This window comes from Opisthocomus hoazin, unplaced genomic scaffold (assembly GCF_030867145.1).
Source record: "Opisthocomus hoazin isolate bOpiHoa1 unplaced genomic scaffold, bOpiHoa1.hap1 HAP1_SCAFFOLD_159, whole genome shotgun sequence".
NCBI lineage: Eukaryota > Metazoa > Chordata > Aves > Opisthocomiformes > Opisthocomidae > Opisthocomus > Opisthocomus hoazin.
Window position 1 is genome coordinate 70,687 of NW_027449012.1, and position 16,446 is coordinate 87,132.

The window sequence follows — 16,446 nt, forward strand, 5'->3', positions numbered from 1 at the left end:
TCGATAGAACGCTTCTTTTATTGATAGTTTTTTCTGTTTTTTTTCTACACAAAATTTACGGTTTCTCGCTACGTTGTCCTCATCTGGTTCCGATGGTGACTTGCCACACCCGGACGAGGTTGTCTGTGTAGCCGGCGAAAAGCGTCTACGGAGAGAAACGGGAGCTGGGTCACGGGAAGGGTCAGATGGCCACCAAGGTGGGACCTCAGGATGTGAGGTCAAGGGTCTGGTGTCCTCGGAGGGCAAAGCCCACAGCAGAGAGGGACCACGATCAGCCCCAGATGTTGGGGAGATCAAGAAGAGCCCGAAGGTTGAGGAGGAACCTAGGGAAGCTCTCGCCCCTGCTGGCAGAGACGGCTCCAGGGGTGGAGCCCAAGGGTCTCCACGGTCCCTCTGCTCCAAGAGGGTCCCCAAAACCCTCGTTCCCCCAGGGGTGGGGAGAAGGGGGGTGGTTTTTACCTGCCCGTCTGCGGACCAGGCCAGGGAAGTGCACTGGGGTGGTTCAGCTTTGCTGCTGGTGCTGATCACCTCCTGCTTCAGCTCGTCCACAATGATTTTGCCTTCCAGGTCCTGCCAGAAGAAAGAAGAACGCAATGGAACGAGGGGTCCTTCGGGGACAGTCCACGACCGAATCCAACCCAGCTCTGCAACGCCCAGGGTCGCTCAGAAACAGCCTCTGGATTTCCGCAGAGATGCGCTCAGATGGCATCAAAGTGTTTCATCACGGCGTGGTGGCCACCACAACCCTCCTCAGCCAAGAGGGACAAGGCCACGGACAGCAGCAGTGGCTGCTGTGTGGCCCACCCCGGTGGGGACACTCATCTCCTCCTCCGAGATCCGTGGGCCAAGGGGAGGATCTCGACTGTGAAGGTGACCCTAAACCCAGCATGACCCAAAAGCTACGGAATCTTCTGGAGGAACCTGGCCTAGACAGCAAGGAGCTGAGGACCAAGCGGTGACCTACCCAGATCTTGATGCTGGGTCCGGTGGCCGCACACAGCCAGTAGCGGTTGGGGCTGAAGCAGAGGGCGTTGATGATGTCTCCTCCGTCCAAGGTGTAGAGGTGTTTGCCTTCGTTCAGGTCCCACAGCATGGCCTGGCCGTCCTGTGGGGCAGAAGAAGTCAGAGCGAACCCCCTCACGCTCATCATCCATCCCAAAGGGGCCTTTTCCCGCCTTGACCACGGTCAAGATGGAGCACTTTGCCGCAAGCCAGCAGAGATATGGAAAAGTTGAAGGACACACCAGCAAAATTCAAAGAAAACACATCAAGGACTGAAACCGAAGAGCTACAGAAGGTCCCTGGAGCCCCATGAGCGTCTTGGGAAGGAAACCACGGCAAAGGCCACCAAGTCAGGCCAGATCTCTGGGCCGTTCCAACCCCGCCAAAGCTCTGACCGAGCTGTGGAGCCCGCTCTCGGCGTGGGAGATGCGGAAACGAGCCAGAACCGCTGGTGGGACGCCAAGATCTGGTCTCAGGGCTTCAGCCTTCCCTGCCCGTGCCGCGTACCTTGCCACCAGAGGCACAGAGGGAGCCATCGGGGGAGACGGTCACCGTGTTCAGGTAGCCCGTGTGCCCGATGTGGTTAGTCTTCAGTTTGCAGTTGGCCAAATTCCAAACCTGGAAAGAAGAAAAAGGGGATTAAACACTGCTACTGCACCCCAAATCTGGCGATATGGGTGTGGGGGGGAAGACGATCCCACCTCACCTTCACCAGCTTGTCCCAGCCGCAGGAGACGATGATGGGGTTGCTGCTGTTCGGCGAGAAACGGACGCACGACACCCATTCCGAGTGACTCTCGTCCTGGGGAAGAGGAACGACGCCAGGTTCACGGCGAGGAAACGCCGCCGGGTCTTCCCCACCCCGTCCACGGGGCGCTGCAAGATCAGACCTGCCGCATCCCGTCGCTCCGAAGCTTTCTCCCCGCTCCCCATCCCTCATCGTCGCAGGACTTGTCCTCAGAGCCCACCCAGGGAGAGGTCAGCAGGGAACACCTCGCTTTTAACGACGAGGACGCGGCTGGCAGATCCGGATTCCTGACGGAAAGCGGTGGGAGCGGACCTACAGCCGCGGCGCGGCGTGGAAGCTCACCTGCACCGTGTACTTGCAGACGCCCAAGGTGTTCCAGAGCTTGATGGTCTTGTCCCTGGAACCCGAAACGATCTGGCGGTTGTCGGAGGAGAAGGCCACGCTCAGGACGTCCTTGGTGTGGCCCACGAAGCGACGGGTGGTGGTGCCGCTGCGGGAAGGCGGAGACAGCAGGATTCCGCCGAGGAGGGGGAAAAAGATACAAATTCATTCCAAAAATCCCAGCCTCCGTCCTCCCCCAAAATCCCAGCCTCCGTCCTCCCCAAAAATCCCAGCCTCCATCCTCCCCAAAAATCCAAATATTTGAAGGGAAACGCAGAGTGGTCTACAAAAGGATAAGGAGCGATGGTTCCCTTTCTCCTTCCCAAGAAGAACTCGGGAGGATCGGGGGAATCGGGATGAGTTTAATCCCGTGGGCACGCCTGGCTCTGTGAATCTCAACCCTCTTCTCCCAGCTCTACCCCCAATTCAGCCCAAAATGAGCCCAAAAGAGCTCGAGTCCCACCGCCCCGCTGCTTCTCTCCCGTCATAATTGCAGGACGTCGTCTTCAGACCCCGGAGGATCAGCAGACTTTGTGTCAGGTCTAATCATCAGGAGAGGAAGAGCAGCCCAACGCCCCGATTCCCGCTTCGGTTCCGAACCGTGGCAGCGGCCACGACCCCGACCCCGCTGAGGTTCCTCTCCCAACCCAAGAGCAAACCACCCCTGGTCCCCGCGGCTCACGTGGTGAGGTCCCAGAGCCGCAGGGTCCCGTCCCAGGAGCCCGAGAGAGCGAACTGCCCGTCGGAGGAGATGACCACGTCGCTGACGAAGTGCGAGTGACCGCGCAGGGCTCGCTGCGGGATCCCGTAGTTGGTCTCGTCACGGGTCAGCTTCCACATGATGATGGTTTTGTCTGGAGGGGGAGGCAGAGAGGTGAGGCGGGGGCTCATCTCGGGGACCGCTGCCCACCCCCAGCCCGTCCTCACCCACAGGAACTGGGGGGGGCTGCCAAGGAAAAGGGGGTGACCCAATCTCTGCTCCTTCCCCCCCTCCTGCCTATTGCAAAGACCAGGGCTCTGCCTCCTTCCCCTCCTCTTCCTCAGCCCCTCTGCCTTGCCGCACCCCAGCCCCATCCCTAGGCTGCACTGCCCTAACGGGGGGCTCCTGCCTGTGTCCCCCCCCCCCCCCCCCCGAATCCCCAGGCCCACAGTCCCACTGATCGCTGACGGTCTCCCCTTGGTCTCCCTAGGACCCCCAGATCACGGCTTCTTTCCTCCCACCCTTCCCCTCCGGGCTCACGGGCTCCCTTTGCCCCCCTCTCCCCATGATGGTCTCCCTGGGACCCCCCAGATCACGGCTTCTTTCCTCCCAAGCCCCACAGCCTTCCCTACCCCTCTCTTCTCTCGGTTTACAGTCTCCCCACGACCCCCAGATCATGACTTCTTTCCTCCCACGCCCCCCACCCTTCCCTGCCCCTCTCCCCTCCGAGCTCATGAGCTCCCCTTGCCCCCCTCTCCCCATTATGATCTCCCTGGGACCCCCCAGATCATGGCTTCTTTCCTCCCAAGACCCACGGCCTACCCTAACCGTTCCCCTCCCAGCTCATGGTCTGCCCCGACCGACCCCCCAATTCGACCTATGGTCTCTCCCTGCTCCTCTGCTCACCCAGGCCAAGGGTCTCCCCCCCCTCCCCGGGCCCATGGTCTCCTCCTGACCCCCCCCCCGATGGTGTCCCCCAGGCCCCGTCCCGCTCCCCGCCCCGCTCGGGTGCGGCCCTCACCGCGCGAGGCGGAGAGAATCATGTCCGGGAACTGCGGCGTGGTGGCGATCTGGGTCACCCAGCCGTTGTGGCCCTTCAGGGTGCCCCGCAGGGTCATCTGCTCCGTCATGGCGGCGGCGGGACGGGAGGATGGCGGCGGAATCAAAGGAGGCCACTTCCCGGTCCCCTCCGGCCGCCCACAGCAGCCGCCACGGCGGGGAGAGAAAGAGGCCGAGGTGGCTTCCGGCGGAAGCGGAAGTAGCGAGCGAGGCTGTACGGCAGCATGGCGGCGCGCAGGGCCGCAGGGCAAGATGGCGGCGCGCATGAGTGTACGGAGAGAGGCGTAGGGGTGAGTGCTCGTAATGGGGGGCATGGGGAGAGTCCGGGGGGGCTGGCGGGGGTTTTGTGGGGGACAGAGAGGACCTTGAGGGGCTGTTAGGGGGGTTGTGGGGGACAGAGAGGGTCTTGAGGGGCTGGTAGGGGGGTTGTGGGGAACAGAGAGGCCCTTGAGGGGCTGGCAGGGGGTTTGTGGGGGCCAAGGAGGGTCCTGGGGGTCTGGTAGTGGGGTTTTGGGGGGCCAGGGAGGGTCCTGGTCGGCTGGTAGGGGGGTTGTGGGGGGACAGGGAGGGTCTTGGGGGTCTGGCAGGGGTTTTGTGGGGGCCAAGGAGGGTCCGGGGGGCTGGTATTGGGGTAGGGGGGGACCGGGAGGGTCCTGGGGGGCTGGTAGTGGGGTAGGGGGGGACAAGGAGGGTCCGGGGGGCTGGTAGGGGGGTTGTGTGGGGCCAGGGAGGGTCCTGGAGGTCTGGTAGTGGGGTTATGGGGGGACAAGGAGGGTCCTGGGGGTCTGGTAGTGGGGTTGTGTGGGGCCAGGGAGGGTCCTGGAGGTCTGGTAGTGGGGTAGGGGGGGACAAGGAGGGTCCTGGGGGGTGGGCAGGGGATTTATGGGGGACAGCGAGGGTCTTGGGGGGCTGGCAGGGGTTTGTGGGGGCCAGGGAGGGCCCCAGGAGGAGATTCCCGCTGGCGCGGTCCCGGGGAGCAGCGGGAAGGGAGAAGGAGGAGAAAAGCCCGGATTTATTTCTGAGCTCCCCGGGTCCCTCGCCGCGCGTCCGGCGCGCTCCACGCCCGCTCCGAGCGTCGGGACGAGCCGCTGGCGCCAGGTCGGCCCCGTTCCCGGCTAAAATTAGGCGGGGGGCAGGGCCCCCGGCGCAGCTGTCGCGCCCGCCGCCGCTCGACGCCTCCGGCGGGTCCGGGCACGCCTTGGCCAGGAGAGCTCCGGCGCAGGCCCCGCGGGTTCTCCCCCTATTATTGTGAGTTTTTCCCATAACATTGTGGATTTTTCCCAAATATTGTGGATTTTTCCCAGATTATTGTGGATTTTTCATGTAATATTGTGGCTTTTTCCCATATTGTGGACTTTTCCGTAATATTGTGGCTTTTTCCTGTAATATTGTGGGATTTCTCCCATATTATTGTGGATTTCTCCCGTATTATTGTGGATTTTTCCAATATTGTGGCTTTTTCCCGTATTATTGTGGCTTTTTCCCGTATTATTGTGGCTTTTTCCCATAATATTGTGGATTTTTCCCCATATTGTGGATTTTTCCTGTATGATTGTGGGTTTCTCCCATATTATTGTGTATTTTTCATCAGCCCGTTCTCCTGGAAAGCGCGTTTCCCTCCGCGCCGCGAGGCTCCGCGCTGACGAGCTCTCCTGACGAGGCTCCGCGCTGAGGAGCTCTCCTGACGAGGCTCCGCGCTGACGAGCTCTCCTGACGAGGCTCCGCGCTGACGAGCTCTCCTGACGAGGCTCCGCGCTGACGAGCTCTCCTGACGGCCTTCCCTCTCGCCCCTCCAGGCCGGCGCAGCCCTCGGACGCGGCTCCGGCGCGGGAGCGAGCGGCATGGCGGAGCCCGGTACGGGGAAGCGTGGTCACGGACGGGGCGCGTGCCGCTTGCGCCCGGCGCCGGAAATGTTTACATGTTTGCTTTTCTCCCGCTGGATTTCTCCCGTGGAAGGGAAGAGGAGCGCGGATCTCGGTGAGCGACTCCCTCCTCCCGTCGGAAGCGGGCTCGGCGCGCGGCGCTCCGCGCTCTCTCGGCCGCGTGCGGGGCTGGGCCCTGGCGCCGCGTAGCCGAGAGCGCGTCCGACAGCCTCAGAAACTGCCCTTTGGGGAACGTCGCAATCAATAACGATCAATTAAATCCCTACGTAATAATTTTATAAGACACCTCGCCCAACGCAACCCAGAAACGGCGGCAGGAGGACGCACGGGGGCTGAATCCGCGCTCTCTTTTTCTCGTAGAAGAGTGGGACGCAAAAATCCGTAAGTCTCGGGGTTTTGAATGCCCCCGCCCCGCCGACCGCCCCTCGGCGCCGAAGGCGTGACCAAATACCGCCTCCTTTGACCAAATCTCGCTTGATTTGACCAAAGATCGCTTTATTTGAAGGGAAGCTGGCGGAGGAATCCGGTAAGTGTTTGGCGCGAGCGCGCGCTGGCGCGGCGGCGTTGGCGGCGGCTGGCGTCCCGACCCGGCGCTCTGTGTTTCCCTAGAGGAGAGCGGCGCGGAGCCGGGTGAGTGGGGCTGGGGCGGCGGCCGGGGGCCGGAGGAGCTAATAGTTAATATTCTTCTTATTATTAAATAATTATTTTATAGTTTTACAATAGTCATAATATTGTGTACTATTAACATATTATTTCATTGAGTTATTTTATTATATTTTTATTTTAAATATATTATCATTTTATTAATAATCACATTATTATGTTTATTATTGATATTTTAAATTATTATTACTATGCTTTGTTTTATCAATATATCAATATATTTATTAATATATTGTTAGTTTATTAATATAATGTACTAAATTATTTTAATACAGTAATATATATTAATGTATTAAAATTTAATGCATTAATGTATAAATTTAATATAGAAATGTATAGGAACTTAATACACAAATATTAATGTATTAAAAGTTAATGCGTTAGTATAGAAATTTAATATAGAAAAATGTAGAAATGTGATACACGAATGCGTCTTAATGTACTGAATTCTTGAAATGGCTGTGGTCGAGAGGTGGAGGGACTCGGGGACCCGGGGCGCGGCCGCCCGCGCGGTGGCTCCGCCCCCGTCCCCTGCGGAGGAGCCGCGCTGGCTCCTCCCCGCGCTGGCTCCTCCCCGCGCTGGTTCCTCCCCGCGCTCTGCGCCGGGCGCCCGCTGGCTGCTGGGAGCGCGGCGGGGCGGGGAGCTCGGCGGAAGAACCCCGGTTTGTTTCTCGTTGGCCTCAGAGGAGCGCGACGCAGAAAAGGGTGGAAATGAATGTTTAAATACAAAAATAAATTTTGAAAATAAAGGATTAATATTAGAATTAATGTTTTAATAAAAAATAAATTTGTAAAACAAAGAATCGATATGAAAATTGACGTTTGTGTTAAAAACCAAATTTTTAAAACAAAAAATCAATATTAAATTGGATGTTTTCTTTAAAAACCAAATTTTTAAAACGAAAGGTTGACGTTAAAATTGATATTTTTGTTAAAAAACAAATTTTTAAAATGAAGGATTGATGTTAAAATTGATATCTTTGTTAAGAACAGATTTCTAAAATGAAGGATTGATATTTTCGTTAAAAACAGCTTTTTAAAATGGATGTTTTCATTATAAAACAAATTTTTAAAACACAGAATTCATATTAAAATTGACATTTTTGTTAAAACCAAATTTTTAAAACAAAGACTTGATATTAAATTTGACCTTTTTGATTAAAAATCAAAATTTTAAAACAAAGAATTGAGATTAAGATTCAAATTCCTGCCCCCTCCCAGTACAGCGATCGGGGGCTTGCGGGCTGCCCTGGCTCGGAATTTCTGAGCGGGGGAATGGGGGGGACGGGGCGAGCGTTGGATGCCCAAGAACAGGATTTTCCTCCTTTTTTTCTCCTGTTTTTCAATTTCTGATTTCAGAGGATCTGACCGCGGAGCTGGGTGAGTCCTTTCCCTCCTGTCGGCCGGATTTGTCGACGGGTTGATTTCGGTGGCGGCATTTGGGGTGATTTCAGAGGGACGCAAGCACGCGGCCGCCCGTTCTGGGCTAGAAATGAAGCAGAATTAATTAAAAAAGGCGTAATTCCCAGGGGTGATGAGCGGGAAAATCAGAATGTGGAGGCAGAGCGATGTTTTCCCTTTCTTTTCTCTTTTAGAGGAACGCGACCGGAGGATTCGTGAGTGTCGGGGTGATGAAACCGGGCGGAGGGCGGGGGCCGCGGGCGCCTGCGTCCGGCGCGTCCCGATGGGAAATTGGGGTTTGGAATATCGGGGGGGCGGGGTTCGCCCCGAGCTCCGGAATCTCCCCTTTTTGGGCTACGTATATAATATATTATACCATATATAATATATAACATACAATATATATTATATGTTATATATAATATATAAATAATATATAATATAAAATAATATATATTATTATAAAATGTATGTTTTATATACAGATAAATAATTGATCTGTGCGCCTTCAGCGCTGCTGGAAAGAAGGGAAACGGAGCTGCTTTTAATTCTATATTCCAATAATATAATTAAATATATTATTATTATACAATAAAATAATTGTAATTTTATATATGGTTACATATAACTATATAAATTCTTGTAATATATGAATTATATATTATATAAAATATATTATATTTATAATACACACCATATAATATTATATTGTGTAATGATTATTATATTACACAAAATACATAACATATTTTATATTTGTAATATGAAGCCGTTGCCAGCAATCCCTTCCCCCTTCCTAATTAGCGGCTTGTTGGTCTCGTTAGCGTCGGGGTGGTGCGGTGATAACAGGAAATAAAAGTCAATTTAAAGCTAATATTCATTTATTTCTTTTGGTTCAAGGCAAGCTGACGTCCGACCTGGGTAAGGAGCTTCATTCCCTTAAAATGCAAATTAGGCTTAATGATGCCAGTGGGGAGTATGAAAACAAATTCAAAAAAATAAGAATATTTTGTGGGCTTTTCAGGAACCGGGTGGCTTACGGGGGGGTTTCTTCCTCAGCAAACCTGATTTTTAAGATATTGTAGGGGAAGGAATATTTGACTATTTTAAAATAATATAATATTAAATAATTATTATTATATGAAATCTCTATGGGGTTTGGGTTTTCGTCACCGCGGGCGGGGCCGGGCGCGGGACGCGTCGCTCGGCGTTCCGCTGTATTTATCGATTCGATTTTGTTTTTCCTTTTTTTGTCTTTTTAGGCGAACGCGATGCCAAAATCCGTAAGAAATTTTTCCCTCTCAAAAACCGGAAAGATTTTTCGTAGATTGAGCTCCCAACAGCAGAATTTTAACGAATAATTATCAATACTGGGGGGGGGGAAACTGCGATATTCCCGCGCAAAGCCCTCTCGACCGCGTGCGCACCAAAGAAGGGAATAATTAATACTCATTTTTCTCCTTTTTTCCCTTTTCTTTCCAGAGGAACGCGACAGAAAAATCAGTAAGTGTCCTTCCTCATTGCGCTTTTGGGGTAAAAACCGCTCGGTTTGGGGGTGGGGGAGCCTCCCGGATGCCCTGACCTTGAAAAATTGGAGATTACATTTTTTTTTCCCCCAAATTTCAGCCCGGGATTAAAAACCCACCCAAATAACCACAATTATTATATTTTTTTTTTTCCTCTTTGCAGCCAAGCTGGCGGCGGAAATCCGTAAGTCCTCGTCTTGCTTTTTCGAAAAAAAATGGGGAGTTTAGGCTGGGAAATCTCTTTTTTTGGGTCGATTGGCGGCGCTTGGCTTTGACTAATATCTGTTTTTTTTCCTCATTTTGCAGGCAGGCTCACGGCGCTGCTCGGTGAGTGGGGGTTGGGCGCCGAGCCTCCTGGGGGGTCGTTGGCTTCGTCCCGGGGCAAGAGGGCAGCGCCCGGGGGGTAAAAAAAAAAAAAAAGGCAAATAAAAGAAGGAAAAATAAACCGCTTTCTGCTTTTTCTTTCTTTTCCGTCCAGGGGAGCGCGACTCGAGGCTGCGTAAGTGGCGCGCTCTGCCCGGCGCGTGAGTCCCGCTCCCGGGGTGGAGCTTGGGCTCGCTGTTTGCTCTGATTTACTTTATTGTGTTTGTTATCGTGCTTAGTAAAATAGAATAAATAGAGAATACAATAAAATAGAGTAGAGAATAAAATAGAAGAGTATTTGCTATTCTGCTCTGATTTATTTTATGGTATTCACCATTCTACTCTATAAAATAGAATAAAAAGAGAATACAGTAAAATAGAAGAGTATTTGCTACTCTGCTCTGATTTTATTTTATGGTACTCACCATTCTGCTGGATAAAATAGAATAAATAGAGAATACAGTAATAGAAGAGGATTTCCCATTCCACTCAATAAAATAGAATTAAATAGAGAATACAATAAAACAGAGTTCAGTATTCCAGTCAATAAAATAGAATAGAGAAGACAATAAAATAGAAGAGAATTTGCTCTTCTGCTCTATAAAATGGAATAAAATAGAGAAGAGAATGAAACAGAATTTGCTATTCTAGTCAATAAAATGGAATAGAATAGAGAATACAATAAGATAGAAGAATATTTGCCGTTCTGCTCGATAAAATGGAATAGAGAAGACAATAAAACAGGAGCGTATTCACCATTCTACTTTTATTACGTTCACTGTTCTATTTTATTTTATTATGCTCACTGTTCTATTGTATACTAGCAGCCTACCCATTTTCATCGCCTCTTTTATCCAATGATATGATATATTTTATTTTGTTATGTTATGTTATATCATGTTATGTTATATCATGTTATGTTATATCATGTTATGTTATGTTATATCACGTTATGTTATATTATATTATATTATCGCAGCCAGTTCTTCACCCTGTGCCCAGAGGGGAGAGCGAGCCTCCCCTCGTTACAATGAAATCCCGTTTCTCCCCCCGCAGGGAAGCTGACCGCGGAGCTGGGTGAGTCGGTCGCGTCCCCGCGCCGCGGCGGGCGGGGGAAAGGCAGCCGGGGGCTCGGGAGACCCAGCGCTTGCGGGTTTTCTTCCTGATTTCTGCTTTTCGTTTCCTAGCGAAGTGCGACGCGACGATCCGTAAGTGACGCCTCCCCCTCGGCCGCCCCGGGCCGGCTCGGGCGGGGGGAAGAAAATGTGATGGGGGGGCGGGCTGGGGGGGGGGGGTTGCGTCGTGTTGGGGCGTTCGGGAAATAACGTTATTTTCTGTTTGAAGGAATATTTACCGTGGAGCTGGGTGAGTCCCTTTCCTCTGCTTTTCACATGAATTTTGAAGGAAATTTACATTTCCTTTCCGCTTTTCACATGAATTTTGAAGGAAATTTACATTTCCTTTCCGCTTTTCACATGAATTTTGAAGGAAATTTACATTTCCTTTCCGCTTTTCACATGAATTTTGAAGGAAATTTACATTTCCTTTCCGCTTTTCAAATGAATTTTGAAGGAAATTTACATTTCCTTTCCGCTTTTCACATGAATTTTGAAGGAAATTTACATTTCCTTTCCGCTTTTCAAATGAATTTTGAAGGAAATTTACATTTCCTTTCCGCTTTTCAAATGAATTTTGAAGGAAATTTACATTTCCTTTCCGCTTTTCAAATGAATTTTGAAGGAAATTTAAATTTCCTGTCCGCTCTGTAAATGAATTTTGAAGGAAATTTTAATTTCCTTTCCGCTTTGTAAACGAATTTTGAAGGAAACTTAAATTTCCTTTTCTGCTTTGTAAACGAATTTTTACAGTCATCAAATTGCAAAAAAAAAAAAATCCGAATGACAAAAGAAATGATTACATTGCAAACAAGTTATTGAACTGCGGTAGAACGGCGGAAAGCACAAGAAATAACCCACACTTGGTTTTTCCGCTTCTTTTTAGGAGAGCGGCACACGAAAATAGGTAGGTTTTACGGTTTCACGTTCCTCGGGCCAGCAAATCTCTGGCTGAATTTCTCGGGAGGGAATCGCTCAGAAATCACCGTGCGTCGCCTCTGTATTTACAGCAAAATTAAAATAAAATTTGCCTTCAAATTAACTTTCTGGTTTTCCTCCGCTTTTTCTCGCAGGTGAACTCACTGCCGACGTCGGTGAGTTGTTGTCCCATGAATCGCGATTTGGGTGGAAATGAGGGGAGAGGACGATGACGGGGCGATGCAGTAATCGTCCATTTCTGTCGATTTTTAGGGGACTGCAACAGGAAGCTCCGTAAGTGCCTTTTTTTCACCGCGAAAATCAACCCTGGGACTTTTGTCGCCCGTTACGTCGTGAAGAAAAGTGGACCAGTGTGAAATTCCTTGTCTGATTTTTTTTTTTAATTTTCTCTCTTTTAAGGGCAACGCACGGCAGAACTTGGTAAGGAATTTCCCGGCTTTGCTCAAAATGGAGAATTTTTTTTTTTTTTTTTTTGCTATTGTCGTGACGTATCTGAAGTTTTTAAGGGGGAAATTTCTATTTTAGTCGAGTTTAGCGGTATGTATACAAAAACTAAAATTATTTGGTGGGCTGTTTAGTTGGTAGACCCTTCATCTGGTAGACCCTTCATCTGGTAGACCCTTCATCTGGTAGACTATATATAAAAAATATAATAGATATTCTGCAAAATACAGTTACTAAACAAGATTCTAGATGGAAAACCAGCTCCAGAATAAACCCTTGGCAGACCTCGAATGGAACGCCACCACGCACTAACTCATTTTTATTTCTTTTATCATTTTTAGAGGAACGGGAGGTGACAATCAGTAAGTATCACCGCGCGGCCGGGCGCGGGGTCATCCCGGCAGCTCGTTCGCTATTTTTGGGGATGAGCTCGTAGGCGACGTGAGCTTGTAACTGCCCGGGGGGAAAGGAATAAATATTAATAAATAAATAAATAATATTAATGTTAATGAATAAATATTTAATATTTAATAAATGAATATTTAAAATTCCACCCGTACAAGCCCATGTGGACAATTATTGCATCATTTTTGGGTTGGCGGGGTCGCCTGAGCCTGTTTTCCGCCTGCAAATATTCATTTATCCAAGGCAAGACGCGTTTTTAAGCAGAAATAAAGAGAGTAAAATCATTTAAAGACCCCAAAAGCTGCCCTGATAGTGTAGGGGCACGACGTGAGGGCAAAAACGGGGGTTCCTGCTTATTTATTCCCTTTTTTTTTCTGTTTTAGGGGAAAATGAGGCGGAGATAAGTAAGTGTCGTTTTCCGTACGCCGTGGTTTTGGGGGGGCTCTTGCTTAACCGAAAAGCCGAAGGAGCGGTCGGTTTAAAATCCAATATACAGGATAGAAAAGGGGAATTTTTCCTGCTAAAATTCCCTTCAAAAGCCATAAAAGGGAATGAGAAAACCAAGAATTTGTGACTTGAATGGTCCAGGCTGCTTATTAATATATTAATATATTAATATATATTCAGTATATTAATAATATTCATATTTATATCATATTGTATATTAATATATTATTTTTCCATCATTATAATTTATTATTTTGTTTCTGTAGTATAATTATTAAGTTTCTATATTTTGTATTTTTACATATTGTTTCTATATTTTAATATTATCTGTTATAAACCTACGATTATAACAATAATAATATTTCTTACATTGTAAATATGTAATTATAAATAATATAATATATGTAATTCTGGTGTTAAAAAGTTCTGCTTCGACCTAATATGTCTGTCTTTGCTTTAAGGGCGCCTGACTGAGCTGCTTGGTGAGTGTGTTCCCCTACCCTCCCCGTCGGGAAATTTGGGGGAAAATTTAGGGGAAAATTTAGGGGGAAATTAGGAGAAAATTTTGGGGGAAATTTTAGGAAAAAATTTAGGGGAAAATTTAGAATGCAGGGTCGCTGGAGAAGGAATGGTAACAATTGGTAATAATTTCTATTTTTTCCTGTTTGCAGAGGACCGGGATTTGGAAGTTCGTAAGTCCCTTCGCGTGTCTCGGAGAAGCGGGATCCCGTAAAACGAGTGGTGCTGGTGATTCGCCAAAGTAGTTTTTTCGATTTAACGATTAATTCAAAAATAGATATATTTGGAGAAAATACCCTGTGAAGTACATCAGATATTGGAGGAAGAGGTCCCAGTGGTCTGATGCTCTGTCCTAAATCACTGTAGGAGTTTCTGTTTGCTTTTTATTTGTGAAATTTGCTCTCGGAGATTTTTTTTTCTTGCAATTCCACGGAGCGACGCGCACCAAACTGCGGCGTCTCCCCCCGCCAGCGTCCTCGAGGCAAAAATAAAATATCCGTAGCTGCGTAACCAGCGCTTTTTTTTTAGCTGAGCTGGGTGATTTTCTTCCACAGAGTTAGTACGCACTAAAATTCTAAAATTTGAGAAAAACAGGGCGTTAATTTCTGTTCCTTTTTGTTGTTGTTTTATTTTTAGGACAACAGGATGCCGTCATTCGTAAGTGTCATCCTTATTTTCTGAGAAATGTGCTCCCCGGCGACGCTTGGGGGTCGCAAGCGGGAAGCTGTCGCTGTTGTGGCTTAGTGTTTGGGTCAACATTGCGAAAAATAATTGAATTAAGTTAAAAAAAAAAAAAAATTAAGAGGCGTAAAGTATCTGCCCAGGTTAGAGGTTTTGGTTACTTGGAGTTCCCGCGTCCTTGGGAAGGAAACGCACTGATTGGGACAATTTTATTTTCTTCTTTTTAAGGAAAATTGACGGAAGAGCTCGGTAAGTCCTTTTTATTCCTTTCACAAAACGGATTTGGGATTTTTTTTGTGGGGTTTTTTCCTCATAATTTGGGTTGGCTTGTTGCGTATCGGTTTTTTGTGGATTTTGGGGGGGGTTTTCCCCTCCTAATCTGGGTTGGCTTGCTGTATATCGTTTTCGAGACAGAGATGGATAAAGGCCTAGTGCAGATGACTTTTAAAAATAAAATAAAAACAGTAGTGCACAGGAAAAAAAAGAGCGACGGAATAGAAGTGAGCTTCTATCCCGACACCCAAATCTGGTGTTTCACCTTTTCTTGTTCTCTTTTCTTTGTGTCAGAGGAATTCAAGGAGCGGGAAGCTGGTAAGTGATATTTTCCTTCCCCTCTAAAAAATTTAGAAAGTTCAGGGGAGCTTTTAATTATATAATATTTTATTCATGTTTATTAATTTGTGTGTGCATAAATACAAATCTGTAGAAAATATCTGTGTGTATGTATAAATAAATATATATAGATATAATAAATAAATATATATATAATAAATATATATAGATATAATAAATATATATACACACACGTTCTCTATTTTTTATTGCAGTCTAATAATGAAATCAGATTTTTGGTGTGGAATCTAACATAGGAGTCAGTTATTTTTTAAAAAAACTTTTTTTAAAATTTTTTGTAAAAATGCCTTCTGAGTGGTAGGACTCACAGCTCTGGGCGTGCGTCTCACGCCGGTGGTGTAACCGAATCCTTCGCGTTCCCTTTGCAGGTGAAGCTTCCGAGGAGCTTGGTAAATCTTTTTTTTTTTTTTTCCTTTTAATTTGACGAATGAAGGGACGGATCAGGTTTCCAGACGTGAATCTCGTGACGTGCGCGTTGGGGTGATGTGGCTGGGTTACCTTTTTTCATAAATAATAAATAAATGCTTAATATACGTCGCAAACTCATTTCAAATTGCCATGATGAATGCAATATCTGGAAGAGGGATGCGGCTAAAAGGGTAGAGGCTAAGAAGAATTCTGATTTTTTTCTCTTTTTTTTTTTTTCCTATTTTTCTCTTTTTTTTCCCTCTTTTTTCTCTTTTTTCCTTGTTCCCAGAGGAAAGTGATCTGGAAAGTGGTAAGCATCATTTTCCTTCCTGCCAAGACAAAAAAAATTAAATTTGAAGGAATTCCCCTCAAGCGTGTGTTGAAAATCTCCCATTTTGCCTCTTTTCAGACGAAATCGCCGAAGATCTTGGTGAGTTGTTGCCTCCCTTTGCCGGCCACAGATTTGTTGCCCAAAATCTATTTTCAGTTGTTTTTGCTGAATTTGAGTCGGGAGCTCCGGGGTCTGCTGTGTCCCCCAATAACCGGAACGAGCGGCAGCAAAGTTTCGGACTGAAAATTTAAAAAATCAGCTGGATTTTACGTCATCGGCAGACACGGCTTTTACATTTCTCCACAATTTAAGTGCAAAAGTGGAGTAAAACTGGGTTTTCTAATAGTGAAGGAGATAAATAATAATAAAGAAAGAGAAAATAGATGGGGATAAACAGAGTCTAATGGAAATCTGTGGTTTTTTCTCTCTTAAGATGAAGTCACTGAAGAACTTGGTATGTGATTTTTAAATTTTTTTTTCCTTTTAACAAAATCTTTTCTAAAGCTTTCTGATTTTTCTTAGTTGCCCAGATATTAATTTTAACATAACAAGCAACAGAGGCTTAGATAGAGGGAAATGAGAGCCAACAGAAAATGAAATTTCAAATCATAAAAGACGAACAAGGAAAGAGGCGTTTGAGAAAAGCGCTGCCTCTGGATACGTTGGATGTATTTTAATATTTTTTTCTTCCTTGTTTTTAGGGGAACGTGATAAAAAATTAGGTGGGTTTTGTCCTCCTTTCCCGCGTCCTTGTGGGCATCCGGGGGTGCGCGGGATGGGCTCGGCGCGGAGGGATCC

At 47.7% G+C, this 16,446-nt stretch overlaps 2 protein-coding genes across 2 annotated transcripts in view; one reads left to right on the forward strand and one right to left on the reverse strand.

The window, feature by feature from the left end:
* RACK1 (receptor for activated C kinase 1) lies at positions 1–4,051 on the reverse strand. The gene is made up of 8 exons (XM_075412410.1): positions 3,853–4,051; positions 2,814–2,985; positions 2,093–2,240; positions 1,709–1,804; positions 1,510–1,620; positions 965–1,105; positions 460–570; positions 1–145 (listed from the first exon to the last, which is right to left on the reverse strand). Exons 1-8 carry the CDS (start codon positions 3,959–3,961, stop codon positions 80–82), a joined length of 954 nt encoding a protein of 317 aa, XP_075268525.1. The 5' UTR covers positions 3,962–4,051; the 3' UTR covers positions 1–79.
* Positions 3,982–16,446, forward strand: part of LOC142360163 (uncharacterized) — an 18,016-nt gene continuing 5,551 nt past the window's right edge. The window contains 34 exon segments of the mRNA XM_075412397.1: positions 3,982–4,095; positions 4,097–4,180; positions 5,687–5,744; positions 5,847–5,867; positions 6,056–6,154; positions 6,279–6,299; positions 6,383–6,403; positions 7,796–7,816; positions 8,032–8,052; positions 8,738–8,758; positions 9,100–9,120; positions 9,320–9,340; positions 9,527–9,547; positions 9,670–9,690; positions 9,842–9,862; positions 10,783–10,803; positions 10,914–10,934; positions 11,071–11,091; positions 11,728–11,748; positions 11,915–11,935; positions 12,033–12,053; positions 12,180–12,200; positions 12,566–12,586; positions 13,013–13,033; positions 13,538–13,558; positions 13,748–13,768; positions 14,232–14,252; positions 14,505–14,525; positions 14,844–14,867; positions 15,278–15,298; positions 15,607–15,627; positions 15,727–15,747; positions 16,082–16,102; positions 16,350–16,370. Coding sequence (XP_075268512.1) covers positions 3,982–4,095; positions 4,097–4,180; positions 5,687–5,744; positions 5,847–5,867; positions 6,056–6,154; positions 6,279–6,299; positions 6,383–6,403; positions 7,796–7,816; positions 8,032–8,052; positions 8,738–8,758; positions 9,100–9,120; positions 9,320–9,340; positions 9,527–9,547; positions 9,670–9,690; positions 9,842–9,862; positions 10,783–10,803; positions 10,914–10,934; positions 11,071–11,091; positions 11,728–11,748; positions 11,915–11,935; positions 12,033–12,053; positions 12,180–12,200; positions 12,566–12,586; positions 13,013–13,033; positions 13,538–13,558; positions 13,748–13,768; positions 14,232–14,252; positions 14,505–14,525; positions 14,844–14,867; positions 15,278–15,298; positions 15,607–15,627; positions 15,727–15,747; positions 16,082–16,102; positions 16,350–16,370 — 988 coding nt within the window.

Bases quoted from the DNA above. Each gene is read 5' to 3' on its own strand.
- RACK1 (XM_075412410.1), bottom strand. From the start codon at position 3,961: ATGACGGAGCAGATGACCCTGCGGGGCACCCTGAAGGGCCACAACGGC. The intron at 571-964 runs GTAGGTCACCGC...TTCTTCTGGCAG, and splicing joins GACCCAGCATCAAGATCTGG to GACCTGGAAGGCAAAATCAT. The intron at 146-459 runs GTAAAAACCACC...TTCTCTCCGTAG, and splicing joins CCTGGTCCGCAGACGGGCAG to ACGCTTTTCGCCGGCTACAC.